We start from the raw sequence: 17,344 nt of genomic DNA, 5'->3' as shown, positions 1-17,344 counted from the left end.
TTAATTGTGATCTGTTATTTTATTTGTAAGCTGTGTATGTCACATTCTTTCTTTTCACATTGCCATGATTTTATTTGTGCCACTGGAAACTGCATGTGGTCCTCAAGGGTATGTAAGATACTAAAAGGAATATTTCACTTTCTAGTACTATCTTCTGGTACAGCACAAGGTTGCATTGTATGTATCAAGCTTTCTAGAAAACATTCTGTCACATGTTTAGTTTTGTCAGGACATGTGCCCTACAACAACTCTAGAGTTCCTGGGGTTTGTTTCCTGTTTATATTTCAGCTTCCAAGCCAAAAGCCAAAAAGCATACTTTAGTAACGTTTAATGACATCTTACATATTAGGTAGTTATGCAAGTCCAATAAAAGGCTGATGAACCGTGTAATAAAATGCCTTTTATAGTCAAAATTATAAATAAATGTGAAACCAGAGTTACTTCTTAAACCAGAGTTTGGAGTAGATGTCTGTCTTAATTGCTTTACTAGCACCGTAAAAGCAGAGGACAAAAACTACACTATGATAATGGTCGGATCTAGCTTGAATCAAAAAACAATTCAAATCACTAATGTAACTCTAATCTCAACACAGTCCTTTTCACCTAGCTACTAAAACAAATATGAAATTTTAGGCTATATAATCCTGGCAATTGTCTGTAATATTTAAACAGAACTGGTCTTCGTAAGATTGGAACTTCACTCTTGTCTCTATATCCCTACAACTGTGCACTTAGATTGGAAACTTACCTTAATACCTTTGTCCCATAATTGTTTTGTAAACATTACAGGTTAGTACATTCCAAGTGTTATAAAGAAAAGCAATCCAAAATATTTCATTAGGTTAGAGATTTTACACTGAAACCTGAAGAGAAATTTTGATGGAAATCTACAGGAGCCAGGCTCAAAGCACAAAATAAACACCACAACCAAAGACTCTCTTCCATTAAGATCAGATCAGACTTTGCAGGTGTTTGTACAGCTGTTGGCTTGGTCTTACACTGAGTAAAAAAGGGGGTTGTGATCTTCTGCATGGGGAGCCAAGGTTCTCATGCTTTGACCCCCATCTCAACAAGTGCTTCAAGATGTCCAGCCCTGTGCATTTCAAATACAGTTTCACAGTGTTACTAATCATGTGAAGAACTTCTCTGCAACCTTTAGGTTACTGGACTGAGAAAAGTAAGAGCAACTAACTACTTCCATCTTAGGTCTGAGATTTGAAACATTTTTACTTGCTGATTTGTATCAATTCATGCAAATAAAAAGGAAAAAATAGCCCTTTCAACCTGTGCATAAAGGGGACAGTCAAGTTGTTATTTTGGGACTCATTTACTATTTTAACTCATCCCCTCTGTAGGATGTGCTCAAACTTACTGTTCTCCCACCCCATCCACTTCAACACTACTCCTCACGCAGGAATGTTCTCCTTACTCCCATTTTGCATGCCTTATTCCTTTCTTCTAGCCACTTTTATCTGACCTTCACAAAGCCTTCTCATTCTTAACCTCAAAGAAACCTGTTCACTTTTCCTTCAGAGATGACTAAAATGAGGGAGGGATAAAGAGAGAGAAGAGAAAGGGAGAAGAAAGAAAAGAAGGAAGGTGGGAACAGAAATTTCTGCAGTCCCAGGCTTCTTTCCCACTGCTGCTCTGCCACCCCTCCCCATCCCTACTTCTTATCCTGCTTTTTCAAAGCTGTTCTCACTAAACCCTCCAATGGCCAGTTTTAGCCACATCCTTCCACTTCACCTTTCTACCACCTCTGAAAGTCAGCTACTCCATTCACTTTAACATCCCGGGGAAGTTTAAAAGCCATTTACAAATATGTGCCTTTCAAATGCATCTTAAAGCATTTGTTATTGTTGGTATGCAAACTTGCTCATTTTTTGTTTTTCATTTTGTTTGACTAGCAATGTTCAACGGGCTCCCAGCTGCAATCCCAGCATATATTCTCATTCCAAAATAGAAGGTAGCCAGGAAGCAATCTCTGGTCCCATGCTGTTTAGAGCCTGACCAACAGACCACATCTACACTGCACAGTGTGTGACTGATCCTGCTCTGGGTGCTATGGGATGAACCTGGGGTCTAAAGACACAGCTATTATTTTTGTGTGAAAGTAAGTGAGGGCTATGCTGCAGTCCAACAGAGCGGTGCTTTACAGCATAAAACGAGGGTATGTATTGCAGCCCCTGGGTGTGGCAGAAGGATCTGAATTTTTGAGTGTGCAAAACCTCCTGGTATAGCGTTAGATGACTTGTAAGAGTGGAGCAAGCCAAACCTGGTGCAGCCCTGCCCTTACTGCCTTGCAGGAGAGTTTTCTGGAGTTCAGCATCCTCCAGGAGGGGCCCCAGGCTCTGTGGGGCCTTTTGCAATGGCAAAGGAGAACCAGCGGCGACGGAACAGATAATACATATGATTGGGGTCTGAGAATCAAACTGTTCCCTTGACTTCTTTAATTTAACAGTGCAGCTGTACCCTTAGCATCCTTTATGTCTCTGGACAAAAGGAATGCCAGTCAAATGTAATTCACTAGTGGAGAACTGGGCTGATTTTGAGCCTCACAGCAGTGTTACATAATAAATATATACATAATTGTATGTGTATTTAGCTGTAATACAAGAAGTTGCATAAATTAGAGGCCACTGGATGGCAGGAAACTCATAAAATAATAATGACAGATCATTGCTGCCATAGACAGTGCTATATCTTGATGTTGCAGTGGAGCGGGGCTAACTCATTGAAGCCTAGGTAGGTACTCTACATATTTTCAAAATATTTCCCAGAGAATTGCTTGTATTGTAGTTGGGGGTGTGGTCCCTATTTATGCAGTCATAATATAGGTGGATACAAGCAGAGATACCATTAGAAGTTCTTGGCATCGAAAAGGCTCAGGCCTTCCCAAAAACCTACCTATGTGCAGGGCACTCTAAATGACTTAGCAGCACCACTGGCACAGAAAAGAGTACTCTAGGAATACAGGAGGGTCTAGACATTCACCACACCTTCATTTTTTATGGATGTGATGTTCATCATAGGTCTGAAAAGGATTAACATCAGAAATCATTTTCAATAAAGGCTTAAATGTGGGGTTGCAAGAGTACTTAGTCTTCAACTGTAAGCTAAATAACTCGACCTCAGAAAGTCAACTGCTGGAACCAGAGCCTGAAGCAAAGGGGAGTGAACAGTCCCCCTAGGGCAGTCTTCGCTCTAGACAGTGAGCTGGAAGTACCAGATAGGCCAGTACTGAGCACGGTGAGCTGGTCCCCATTGCAGGGTGCACCTGAAATACCACGCTAAGGTACTCTGTGCCAAGAAGTGATATTGTGATAGAGGGCAATTCAAGCAGTATCAAAAGAGCTAGTCACAAGGTTTCACAAGAACCTAACAAGATAACTAAGGAAACCTTCTATTACTCTTTCCTCCTTGTCTCTGAGAGACTGTGATTTCCTGATTTTTTTTCTCTCTGATTTTATCAGTCAGTCCTTTGACTGCACATGTTGAGAGATGCCACAGCATTTCTGGATGTTAACTGTTCTGAAACTGTTCCTGCAGACGTTTTGTGGCCTTCACAGAAATACACTAATCTCTCCAACAAGATCACTCTTAGCCCAAGGCTTCCCTGTCTCTCTGAGTTACTGACTTTCTGACACCCTTTCCAGTGCTGTGTCCTTCCATCTGTGTGCAAGACACTCCAAGGAAATAAAAAAATGCTTGAAAATCACAAAACCTTTCATATCCTCAGTTGGAGGCAGCCTACAACAGACAACAGTAGTCAAAAGAATTTAACCATGACAACATTGGGTGACCATGCTCCAGCAATAGGATAAATGTGATAAAGCAACTGAGAAGTAACAAAGCATTTGTCACTTAAAACACGGGTAGTCTGGCTCTTGATCTTCAGTTCAGTATTATACACACACACGTGCATACACAGACACTAGTGCAGGGCAACCTTCACTCTTCAGATGCTCAACACTACATGATTAATGTTGAAGTGTGTTAAAAATATCACAGCTGTTTTGTTTTCATAAGCTGCTTCTATACAATGGATGCTATATAGGTTTCATAACACCATAACACAATCCCACAAAATAAAGCATTTACTCTTTCATTCTTGATGTCTTACATTTCGCATCCCTATTTATCACCAGTTACAATTCCTGTATGTTATCTACTACAAAAGCAAATGTTTAAAGGCCAGATTTGCAAATTAAAATGTAATAAAAGTTCTAACACATTAAACATCCACTTCCGAAAGGATATTGTGAAGTACTGTCATACAATGAACAGAGCTGTTGTGAGTGATGAAGGTTATAAATTAATGTGACATAGAGCTATGCAAGATAATGCAGTAGACCTGCTGATGTAATTCCCATTGCATTTAAAAATCCATATCCCTGCTTCTGCTAGTGCCGAGTCCGGCCACAATGTTTATTGTAAACTCTAATCAAATGAGCAGGGCAACTGGGACTGATTGCAAGACATTACTGCATCTTACCTGTGTTTTGCTGTGTATGTTCAAAAACTGAAATGGTGTCATCACTCAGGAAGTAGGAAATAATAAATCTCCGATCCTTGTCAACAGGACTATCTGTGGTGAGTTTTGCAAGAAAGCGCAGTATGTTACTTTGCATGCCACTTCTAAAAAGCAAAGAGGCAAGAAATCAAAAACAGAGTCAGCACTAAGAAATGCATTCTCCTGAGTTTTGTAACATACATTAATTGTGTTATTCCTGGACCAAGAAGGGAAATGGTGTAAGATTCCCTACTTTTGTCAAAAAACATTTTCAGCTTAAATTAACAGAACCAGCTAGTCAGTCAGATAGAAAAGAATCATTTTCAGGAGAAAATTACTTCTCTGCCACAGGTCTGGAATGAATTTGTATTCATTCCAGAAAATTTATGAAGGAAGAACACATTTAGGTAGGTATATTTTCAAATCAAATTCTGAACAGCAATACATACTAGGATTATCTGCACAAAATCAGGCCCACCAGATGATGTTACTAGTTGGATATTTGTTCAGTGATCGTGCTGCAAATGTTTTATTGCACCACTATATATACACTATCAATACATTCCCAAGCCTTTTGCTAATAGCTTTCTTCTTTTAGGGAGGTTCTACAGGTGAATCTCTAGCATATGACCTTGTGTTCTGCTTAGGCTTCAACAACCACTGTCTGACAAAACATTTCATAATGGAAAGGAAAAAGTTAATGCTTTAATATAGCTAGAGTAAACTGCATGAAATTCAGCAGACAAAAAAAGCAAATGCCAGAAAGTCAAACAGAAAAACAAATCAGTGTTGGACTGCTGAAGCACACGAAATTCCTGACTAATACCTAGACTAAGACTTCTATCAAACTCCTACTGAAGACAGCAAAAGGGGAGGAGGTAGGCAATGGGAGGGTGAGAATATTTGCCTTCTCAGAAGATAAATTTTACTGAGTTTGGAGAATAATTATTAGGGTACCATGTCACTAAACTAGTCCTGGTGCACCTGTCCCTTAGAAGTCTGATGAGCTGCAAATTTTGCTGAAAAAATTACAGCCCTACTTAACATTTATCTCCTTCATGAAAAGATGTAATTAAATAAACTGGAATTATTTTTCACTGAAATACCTGTCTTTCTCCATGAATTTCTTGAAATCTTTTTGGGGAGGCTTGGGAAGCAGACCCATACAGGAGCACAGAGAATCCTCTTCGGAACCAAATCCAGTATAAGGAGGAAATGGGATTTTTGGTTTTGGAGGTGATGGAGTCTTATATGGAACTGGGGTGAAATCCTCTACAACAAAGACAGCAAGACTTATTTATTACTGTTCTGGTGAAGCCATTCTACGAAGGATTTAAACTTCCAATATGAATACTTATTAGCCTATTTCTGTAACAGAGCACTGATCAATGTCAAACCAGGATCCTTCCTACTGTTACAGTGTAGAGTTACTCCATAGAAGCCAACAGCAAAATCATAATTTCTTCAAGGGTTTCAGGACTTCACCTATAATCTTAAAATGTTTGACAAATATCATTAAGACACACAGGCAAAAGGAAAGACAAATATAGTTTCAAAATGGGATAAAATAATAAATTAGCAATTCTAAATTAATTTTTCAGTTTTATTCTTTGAGACAACTTGACTAAGTAAATATGAGTTTCCTGCCCTCTGCTTTTTGCCAGAGGAAAATAAATACATAAGTAAATAAAATTTTATTCATTATTTAAATCATACATATACGAGAAGAATTTGGTACATTGAAGCCAATAGCTTCAGTCCACACCTCACTTTATATAGAGTTTTGGAAGCTTTGTTTTCCCTCATTCTCCCCAGTCAAAAGTCTTTCCTTGCAGTGATCAATGGTCCTGACTATCCCAGATACACAGCAGGAGCTCTCCTGACTTAGCAGAGACATGACTGGTCAGGGACGTGCACTCACTTCCCGTAGCAGTTGCTCCCAAAAGCCCAGCTGCCCTATGGTCCCTCCTTACTCCTCTCTTGGTGAAAAACTTACTGTACCATTTGGCCCGTTTGCTTCCCTGCACTGCTCTCCTGCTGCAACACAGCTTCCAGCTGCCAGTGGGGTTCACGTAAAACTTCAACAGAGTAATACCGTCTGCTGCTTAAATAAGGTTAATGGAAAATGGAAAAGGCAAGAGGAAGTAAGTAACTTGTATATGGGAGAAAGTAAACGGGCAGGCCTGAGGCAAATGAAGACATAAATCACAGGAATATAGGATAATTCAGGTTGGATGGGACCTCAGGAGGTCTCTAGTGTAGTCTCCTGCTTAGGAGAGTCAGCCCCAGGCAAGAGCAGGCTGCTCAGGGCTGTGTTCAGCTGGGGCTTGACACCTTCCAGGACGGAGCCTGCACAGCCTGCCCTGGCAGCAAAGTTTTTCCTGACGCCCAGCCCTGAGCCTCTTGTTTCCACTTAGGCATGCTGTCTCGTGCCTTCCTGCCATACACCCCTGCGAGGAGCCAGGCTGCCTTGTCTCAGCCACCTCCCCATGGGTGGGTGCCGGCAGGGGCCTGGGGCCCTTCCCAGGCTGAGCAAGCCCTGCTCCCTGGGATGTGTTCCTCAGCCCTGACTGTCCTGTGGCCCCACCTGACCTCACACTGGCCGGTCCCTGTCTTTCCTCTCCTGGCATACCCAAAAGGGGACACAGTAACTTGATGAGGTCTAACAAGTGCTGAGCAGAGGGGGATAGTCACTTTGCTTGATCTTGGGGCAGCCCAGGCTGCAGCTGGTCCTCTTTGCTGTGGCCCCAAGCCCAGCCTGCTGCCCCCCACAACCCACAGAGCCCTTCCTGCACCAACACGGATGCAACATGTAGGTCGGAGCCAAGTGGCACAGCACTGCCTGCACGGAGCATCACCTCCTTGCCTGGTGGGCTGGAGATGCTGCCCTGAAGAAGGGAGAGCTGCCTGGGCTAGTAATTGAAAGAGAAACAAGGCAAACTGGAAGATGGATCACAAACCACAGCCTAGGGGGCAAAAGGTGATTTAGGTGACCAGTGTATAAAAGTGGATCCTGTAAAAAAGATTTTCAAAAATTTAACTTTTCTACCCAGAACCGAAGAGAGATGAATAACCTAAATGTGTAGCACGGGTTTCAGTGCAAATAGAGGAGAATGACAAAACTGCCGTCACTCGGAACATTTTCTGAATTGGTTTGTGATTGAAATGTTTTAAACATGGATATATCAGAAGATCAAAGCAACATACTTTCTTAAAATCTTGACTTGCCTAACATCAGTATGAAATTGAAAAATATAGAAAGCATTCAGATGTCAGAGTTTTTCTTTGACTTGAAAAAACAATGAGGTCTTCTTTGGCCTTTACCTCTCAGAAGAATATGGTCTGAAAAGCTAATGCCTTCACCTGGATCAGGTGAAAGGGGGTTTTGCAAAAATCATGCCAACATTTTTCTCCATAAAAAATGCACGTGCCCTTTCTGTGATTCAGAAGTGCAAAGGCCAAGCCCCTACGTGAAAGAAACTCCATTCAGCAATTTTCACAGCCATCTCACGTGTGTATGTAAACGTGCATCGAAATACCGTTTCCCAGACGCCGTTTGTGACAAAATTGCCTCCCGAGCCCTGTGCAGTGTGCCACGTTGCACCCCTTCGGCACGCCGCTCCCGTGACGATTACCGGGGGCGATGCCACCCGAGCTACCGGGAGCCGGGAGGAACACCCCGCTCCCCAGGGATGGCGCCCACCGCCCCGCCGGGGGCTGGCGCGCGCCGTTCCCGCGCTCCCACAGCGCCACCTCGTGGCCGCGCGGCAGCCCACGCGCCGCGCCCCGCCGCGCCCCGCCCCGCAGCTCCCCTGCTTCTAATTAGGGTCTTGACTCTCTTTATCACCCTTAACCATTTTTATTTTTTCTTAATTATTCAGTATGTGAATTGGCACTAATAATTTCTCCCTCAGCGTCCGGAGGTTTGTGGCAGTGTATTCCAGCAGAAACAAACCCCGTCTCTTTGCACGGCCGCAAATAACTCGCTTCCTGCCAGAAGAGTTTGGGAAGCCAGGACAGGCGGTTGAACTGATGAACCCAAAAGACAAGCTCATGTGTTTCCATGCCGGTCACAGTGCATGCACATTAGTACTCACGCATAAGGCATTCATCAAGAAATCCTAAAGCATTTCCCTTTGCATGTACTTTAGCACATGTGGATGAAAATTAGATTTATAAACTAGAAGGAAACTACAAATAAAGAGGAATATCATGTTAGCCCCAGAGTACACTGAATCCCTCACAACCCAAGACTGGAGTAAACAGAGTCCAAAGGGAAGTTCTGTGCTTTGGTTCCCACCCTTTCCCCAAATAAAATGACCTTATTTCATTCAGATTCACTACAGAGAGCAAGGCAAATGTCCAGCCTCGTGCCACCTACAGCTTCCAGGATTTTAAAGGATTATATATTCAGATTCTCTCCTGTGAATAACAACGTTCAGAAAGAAATTGCCATGCAGAAATACAGTTTATGAAACTAGTTAAAAACCTGTTTCTGCAACATTTAAACAGCCCCATGAGGTGCAGTAGACTAACGGCCGTACCCAACCTCAAATCTCATTTCAACTTTGCTCTGCCACACAACGGTGGGGTAGAATCAGACAACTTGCACTTACACAAAAAATGCACTCCCCTCAAGGTTATCACTGTTTCTTAAGAAAATTACCTCTGTCCAGTCTGGAAAAAGAATCAATGCTCTCTTCTTCCAGGCTGTAACATTTTCAGTGAGAATCTACAGTGGGTAGAGGATAAATTGAAAGTCCAGGATTACAAATTTCTACTTCCAGAAAGAATAGCACAAGTATTTCTCCCATAGACAATTTCACCCCTTGTTACTGCATCAATTGATGCCCAGCAGGAGAAGGCTGGCTCTAGGGGATTTATTTCACATATATATTTCAGATATATAGTATATCAAATGTACCACATACTAGTAACTTTTTCTCATGACATCAAAATCTGAGTGAGAGTTGAAAAAGCACCAGTAACAGCAAGAAACAAAACAACTCCAGCTTTAGCATTTTTAACATCTTTAGCATATAAACAAGCTGAAGATAAGGATAGCCGCCTTAAGAAAAACTAAACTCTTCAAGAAGAATTTGTTGCCACAGAGGCAGCATTAAACCAGCTTGAATAGGCTTGTCTGCTTTTAGTTTCAGTATAGACTTTAAGATTTTGGTATACATCATAAGATTACCTTCTGCCCTCAGTTGAAGAACTGTAAGAAACCCCTCGTGCTAGATAAAACCATTTTCAAGGAAGAGTCAAGTGCTACGTATTTTGGATTAGAGTGATAACCATACTGAATATCAGCATATCCCAAGCAGGCAAGAAATTCTACCTCCAGAGGAAGAGGACAGACACCTCTGAGCATTACAGCTGAGAACAGGAGAGAGATATCCCACTAGCCTTTGACAATAGAAGAGGTGGTGATAACCTGGAGGGATGACACTTTAACATGATGATTCCTACACATAAGAGGAGATGTATAACAAACAGCTGAGACCTGTTTTTGTGAGAGTCTGTCCCACAATTTAGGCAAGAAGTAAAATAAGAAGACAATACCACCACTTTCACAACTTTGACATGCAGGATTAAAGAAAACCTAATGCTCATAGAACCGTCCATGCAGCTAAAACATGGCAGTGTTCACTCTGATTCAAAGAAAATCTCCTTTAACAGAGTCTGCCTTCATGATTACTCCAGTTACCTAAGGAAAAAAGGCATCTCTAAATGCACAAGTATATTTAGAAGCTGCTGCTCAGTCTCCACCACATGTAGTGGAGAGGTTAGACGCCACAGAGACTCTGATCTCTGATGAGTCTACTGAAAATTGGCAGCAGGCTTTAATGCCCCCACTGAGGGAAAAGTAAGAAGTCAGCTGTTATCCAGCAACAGCTGCCTGGCCAAAAGCACACACGTACTGGCCAGCCGATCACCCCGCACGCTGCTCTGCCCAGGCAGCAGGTCAGAGAGGGAGCCTGAGAAATGAGGGGGTGGGAGAGGGAGGAGAGCTGGGACAGGAGAGGAATCACAGGGTGCTGCGAAAAGGCGTAACAGACAGGCTTGGGAGGTGCCGGGACATTGAATAAAAATCAGTAGGAAACCAGATTTTACTGGTTTTGTTCCTTCAAGAACAATCTGTTACTTAAAAAAGAACACTTGATACTCAACTCTACACTTTATACTCAATTCTGTGCTAAGATACTGTATTTAGTGAAAAGAATGAGTATCAGCTTCCCCCCACGCCCCGCACATCAGTATATTTTAAGTTTCAGCTGGCTGACCATAACACCTACATGGCTATAGAATATTTTTCTCCTCTGAGGCTAACACTAGCAAGTCTGGACAGATAATATCACACACATTAAGGCGTTTTTTCTCTTGTATTCATAGCACTGCTAGATGACATTAATGTCATTAGCTTCCTGTTGAAGGGCATTAGCTATTGTTTATCCGTGGAAAAGCTCTCCTTTGCTTTTCACAAACGGTATAAAGAGTAAAACAGGCAAACCCAACATTGGAAATATATCAGATATCATAATCACTCACTTCAAGGGAAATCTAAACTGCCCTTAATTCTCCTAAAGGGCAAATTCCACCAGAAAACAACTACTACTGAAACTGTGGAGTCAAAAATAAATGTTGGACTCTTCAATGGCTTTGGCAGAAGAGTATAAATTGAAGTAATGTGAAAACACAGTAACAAACAGCTGAATTGATACCATGAGGTGCTGAGCCCTGTGCCTTGATTTAAGAACTAATTTATCCACTTGCTTACTTTTACTTAAGTAAATGGTCTCCCTGGACTCAAACTGCAATTAAGCATGTTTCAGTGTTTAATTGGATGGAAGCAGAATGCCAGGCACTTTGTGGGACTAAGCCCACTGAGAGTACCTTGTATGTCCACCAGACACAAACAAAATTTCTAACTCACTAAGAATAAATGGTGAAACCTCACCTTTTCAAAGCCTGCTTCTAAGCCAAAAACTAGCTTGATTCTACTCCTAGTCCCTTCTAGTTAAAAAGTCACCCTACATTTTTTTTTTAATCCTGATGGGGAAGCAAGGAGGAATTTCACAGCAAATTGTGAGAATCTTTTATCTCGAAGAAAGAGTGTATTTTCTCTGAACAAGACAGGCTGCATCAAGATGGATGTTTTTTTCATGTGAGACAGAGTCTCTGCTATCATGTATCCTTAAGGGTACGTGCAAAATGCTTCCCAGTTTTCTGCAGGTCTCAGCTAGAGCACATCTTTGTGTGTTATGTGTTAAGGAGGCAGAGAAACTGGAGAGAGCACTGAGAAAAAACAGAAAAATTATCACAGATATAAAAGAATGGACTATGGGGAAAGACTGAAAGGTTTCCCCTAGCAGCAAATGGCCTGGGAGGAGGGTAGGTTGGTAAAACAGTGTATTGGAATAGTGTTCGAATATGTACAAGGTTGTTACAAAAAGAGGATACTGAGCCATTTTTCTCCATGTCCAGTAACATGTAAGACAAAAAAGTTACTCGCTCAGTTTACACAAACAAGCTTCTGAGTAGCTATTAAGCAGCATTTTTAACTATGAGGTTAGGACAAGATACCTCAGGAGGCAAAGAAATCTCCTCTACTGGAGGGTGCTGATAAAAGGCTATACAAACATCAGTCAGTGACCATCTATGTATATATGCTATCCTGCCTCAGAACAATGGGAATGGACTAGACCACCTACGGTCCCACTTTTCTAGAATTCTGCACATCAACAGCTTCTGACTTCTCCTAACTTATAAACCACCTAACTTTAATACCCAGAGACAGAACCAGTAATGACTGAGCCAGCGTTATAAGAGGGGGAGAGCCTTTGCGTTCATGTAAAACTTGGCTATATTGCTTGGTTGATACAGAATGGTCAGCTGCGTTTCATTTATTGCCTGCTGTGAGTAAGAAATCCCCATTCACTGTTCCAGGATATTTTGCTCAGGCAGAAGATACTGCTGCCAAACAGCGGCAGCAGTCTTGGCTGAAGAAATACTCAGGGAAGAACCCCCTGTTTTGCATCTCTGGAGTCAGACTCACTATTATTATAGATAATACTATGGATATTGAATATGGCTTCCTCACACACTGGCCAGTATAAGAAAAGATTTATTTCGGTACAGATGTGCCAAGCTATTATTAAAAAAGTCCTTATGAGTCATGTTTTGCAATTAAGAAATTTAGTGTTGTAATGGCAGTGCTACAACATTTCTTTCCCCCAATGCAGCAGACAAGCTTTGATCCAAACACTACGCTATCTGATCACAAGTCAAGCTGAAAGAAATAGTCTACTCAGGTATTTTGTTTCACAGTGTGAGAGAAAGGCCATAGTAGGATTCTTCCAACCGTCTCTGAACAGTCAGACACTTAGCTATACTTTTTGAACGAATGAACTGCCAGAAATTAACTAAGTTGTTTTTGCACAAAGATGTCCATAATAGAACCATTAGCAAGTCTGACTGAGGGAATTCAAAGACAGATAAATGAAAGCCCCTATTGTTATACATTTCCAAAATGCTTTTCCATTGTGGACATAGTTGCTAAATGTTTCCAGAATTCAGCACTGAAACTTCACGGGATACATACTCTAATGGTCCAGAATACACAAAACTGCATTGTAAAAACCAATAATGTGATACACTACTACTGCCTTGTCAGAAAATCTTATTATGTGAGGATTCTGACATCCATATAAAATGAAACATAGTATAATGGGGAATAATTTAGCTCATTCTACTTACTCGCTCACTACATGCTCTTCATTATTTTCTGACTGCAAACACAGCTATTGGAATGGGAGGGGAAAGGAAAGGAGAAGAAATGGCAGCCTATCCATATGACTATTTTGTCATTCTAGTTTTAAAATAGAGACAGTTAGGAACAGAAAATCTACATTATGTGTTAGTTTTCAATGGAGTAACATATAAAAAAGCCCTTCTGGATCACCTGCAAAATTACTGCTTTGCTGTTAACAGCCTACAACAGATTGTTATTGCTAAAGGTTTTAATGAACATGTTTTGTCAGTAATAAAATTCAAAGACAGCTCTGTCAAACAAAGTGTAAAAATGCTCATAAGGAAAGGATAATTATCACTACTTACCAATTCCGTACTTTGTCCTGTAATATTCTTTAGTGAATTCATCACAATCACAGAGTATTATCTTCCTTCCCCAAACATTAATTACTGCCCCTATTTTCAGGTCACTGTCTCTGTAAAATTCCTGATGCACTGCTCCTGTCTAATGAAAGAGGAAACTTTTATATAGCAGCTCTATAAATCTCAGAATCCCACAACCTTTCTTAAAATCTAGGTCATTTAGTGCATGTGATTTAAAATGTAACCTTCATAGCCCATTTGCAAGCATTTTTCACCCCATGCTAACCTACATCACTTTCACAAATACAGAATTTACATACAGTAAATCTCAGTAGTTTTCATTTGCACTATTCTCCAGTGGAAACACAATATTATAACTAACTCTGTTGTAGAGGATAACAACCACAGAAATTACAAAAACTACTATAAAGACATTCAACAGCTGGAAGCATTCAGTAACATCTGACCTTACGATTGTCCAGAATGTACCGGTCTCTGTTTCCTAACTTTCCAAACACATTGAGAACAGTGCGACTGGTGATTGCACCTGGCTGATACAGCTCACTAGGAGCACACTGCAAGAAAAAAGACAAACTCTTAAGAAATAGAGTTAACAGCAAAGAAAAAGAACTGTTACCTTAGAATTAGCAGGGTTTTTACAGACTGTTACTGCAGTATTTTCTTGGGAGACTTTTTAGTAAATTGTAAGTTAAGATTACAACACTAAACCTAAAAGCCAGTTATACATCAAAAGCCGGTATGTATGCCAGAAGCAGCATTCAGAATCTTACTGTGTATCCAGGAGTAAAGTCTGCATTTTCTTGGAAGTAAACAGAAAGTAAAGGTTAGCGCACACAAAGTAGCACATCGTTGTCAACATCTGTTCTAAAAGCTATTATTTTGATGGGTAATAATTATAAAAACATGCATAAGAACCACTCAGAGTTGGTCCTACTGTACGCTAAACACTGCACATATACATGGGATTCAAGTCAGAATGATTCTATTGCTAAAAATGTTAGTATTTTTGTTTCTATTGTGAGTTTCAAAATTACAATAGTAATTTATCCTAGTAATATCAAACTTAATACACAAACGCACTACATTTTTAAAAATTATGAACAAACTGTTGATGCAGGGTAACCAAATTGAGTTATTTTGTCTTACCACCTTCCCTGACACCCCAACTTTTGACTGATCTCCTCTGCTGTCCTTCTCAAAATTTCCACTGAATTCAGAGAAAGCCAGCCCTTAAAATTGCAACATGCACTTCAGTGGTAGAAGAGGTCTGGTAATAGAGCCACTGCTAAATCAGCATCTCAGAACATCAGATACACAAGGTGAGAAAAATGCAGTATTTTTCTGAATGTTTTTTGCTATAAAATCTCACATAGATCTATAGCATCATAAATAGATGACTAGTATTAGAAGGAAAGGAGAGAAAATATTTCCCAGTATTTCACTCCATCTGTGGGTTGAGTTATTCTATCACCAGGTTCTGTTCAGAGTGATACAGAATTGTATCCAGCTTATTAATTTTATAGTTATAATAAGTTAGAGGACTCAAACCCCTTAAAGATTTCGCCAAGAGGAGCATTCCCAAATAAGCACCTGATTAATGCCTGACAAAGCTCATTCATGGATTCCTATTGATTTTAACTAGATTTGCATAAGGCCCCAATTTTAAGAAATCACTCTAGATTTGCTAGAAGGAAGTAATGTTACGGAATACTAAACCTGGACTTTTCCAAAGGTTCCAAATATAAGACATGGATCAAATCTGAATTCACCTCAGTTTTACATTAGTTTATCAGTATTAATTACTTTTATGGACTTCCATTAATGCAGAACTTTATTAATACCTTTACCTTAATACTCTAACATGGCAGAAAGAAAACCATAGGATATCTTTCTGACTAAACTGTCTCCTTTAATTTAGGCATGACAAGCCTGAAGTTATTTTTTTCCCATCACTTATTATTATACAAATGTGTGCAAAACCTAAATCATGTAATTATGATTAATACTCTGACAACACTTTCTAAACATCATTACAAACCTAATACAGGATTTTCAAAATAAGGCATTTAATATTTCTTAATTAGCAGAAGAATTTGAAATAAACTGAAATTTTCATTCCTGACCTTTGGAAGCTTATCTCTTCTGAGGAAAAGTGGAACTGCATCCCGGCCTGAGTTTACTGGTATGATTTCTTTTAGATCAATAGTATCATCAGACAAATAATAGTGCAGAACAAGTTCCCGTGGGTCATGAAACATGGATTTGGGATCATCCCACACACAGAAAAAACGTAAAACATGTCCATCATGCTCCAGAAATTGTTTCAAAGTGTCAATGCGCTCATAAGGACGCAGTGGCTTCATACTATCCAGAATCTGCAGATAAAGTAGAAATTTAGAGAAACACCTTTTTAATTATTTGCTCTTAAAAACAAGATAACAAACTGCAGTGTACCATCTAATCTTAAAACATGCTTTTAAGATTTTCAAATAACACCACATAACTACAATACATGAAACACTATTTAAGCCATTACCAAAGAACTATTTACAGGGTTGCTGTGCCCTCAGAAAACATATGAAAAGAATTTTGGATTGGTTTTGATCCTTGTTTTTCTTGCAATAAGGTCCTTCAGATCAGGGAACTGTTGAATTATTTATAGTACAGCTCATATTTTCAAATTGCCCACGGTAATCAGATGACTACAACTCCAAACAGCATCACCCTTCCTGATTTACCTCCTTAAAAAGTATTTTTTATAGATGATGTGGTATAAAGAATTAATTCTTTCCTTTCCCTTTAATGTTTTCTTTCTTTTAGCTTTACAACATAGTTTCTTAACTTTTGCTTCATGTCATACAGTTGGCAGGTACTGGGTATGTGTGTTCTCTCAACATACACCAATAGGTCTGAAAAGGAATAGCAAATCTCCAACTACAGATATATTCCAGCTAATGTGATCTATGACAAGATGCTATCTACAGTCATGGTTGCTGCAATATCAGTAATACTACAATAAATCAGATTCCAGGATGATGATTCAACCTGAGAACTGCATTTACATACTGTTAGTTACAGTCACATACATAAATGGTGACCTGAACATTTCCCAAGTCAAAATGCATCATGTCCAAAATCGGTTAAAGGGGCAAGACAGTCCTTCTGATCCAACATTTTACAAAATTGCTTTCAAAGAAGAATGGTGAGAGACCTCAACGAGACGATGTAAGCTGAACTATCTTAACAGAAAGAACTGTTGACTCTGCGCAGCTTATATCATTGTCTATATTTATATCTATCCACTGACGTGATTTCTGGCCTTGAAAATCTGAGAGGGAAAAGGCCTGTTCAGAGCATCAAATTTTAAAATAAGGAGAGCAGAACTAAGTTTTGCCTGCCAATGTCCCTGCTGATCTGCAGCACTCCTTCCATTTCAGGCATCATCATGCTCATACTGCTACAACCCAGTTATTTGCCTTCCCAGTACCATCTTTCCTCCCTCCTGACCCTTGAAGATGCAATGAAAAACCAAATAGAGCGACAGAGCCAGATAACAGCATCCACGGGATATTGCCTCCAACAACACAGAAATATGAATCTAAGGGGTCTGCTACATTTTTCATTGATGCCACTTCCTATCTCATCATATTCCTTACTTTCCTCCATACCTTCATTTTCTGGACATCTATTAAG

General features: G+C 40.2%; 1 protein-coding gene across 1 annotated transcript in view; it reads right to left on the bottom strand.

Annotated features, from left to right (window-relative positions):
* Positions 1-17,344, bottom strand: part of EFHC2 (EF-hand domain containing 2) — a 59,895-nt gene that overhangs the window by 21,136 nt on the left and 21,415 nt on the right. Inside the window, exons 5-9 of the mRNA XM_056329689.1 lie at positions 15,775-16,026; positions 14,098-14,205; positions 13,634-13,772; positions 5,620-5,785; positions 4,496-4,638 (exon numbers count right to left, since the gene is read on the bottom strand). Of these exons, the coding sequence (XP_056185664.1) occupies positions 4,496-4,638; positions 5,620-5,785; positions 13,634-13,772; positions 14,098-14,205; positions 15,775-16,026 (808 nt within the window). The remainder of the gene's footprint in view (positions 1-4,495; positions 4,639-5,619; positions 5,786-13,633; positions 13,773-14,097; positions 14,206-15,774; positions 16,027-17,344) is intronic.

Source organism: Falco biarmicus, chromosome 2 (assembly GCF_023638135.1).
Source record: "Falco biarmicus isolate bFalBia1 chromosome 2, bFalBia1.pri, whole genome shotgun sequence".
NCBI lineage: Eukaryota > Metazoa > Chordata > Aves > Falconiformes > Falconidae > Falco > Falco biarmicus.
The sequence above is the reverse complement of the archived record's forward strand: the minus strand, read 5'-3'. Positions and strand labels throughout refer to the sequence as shown.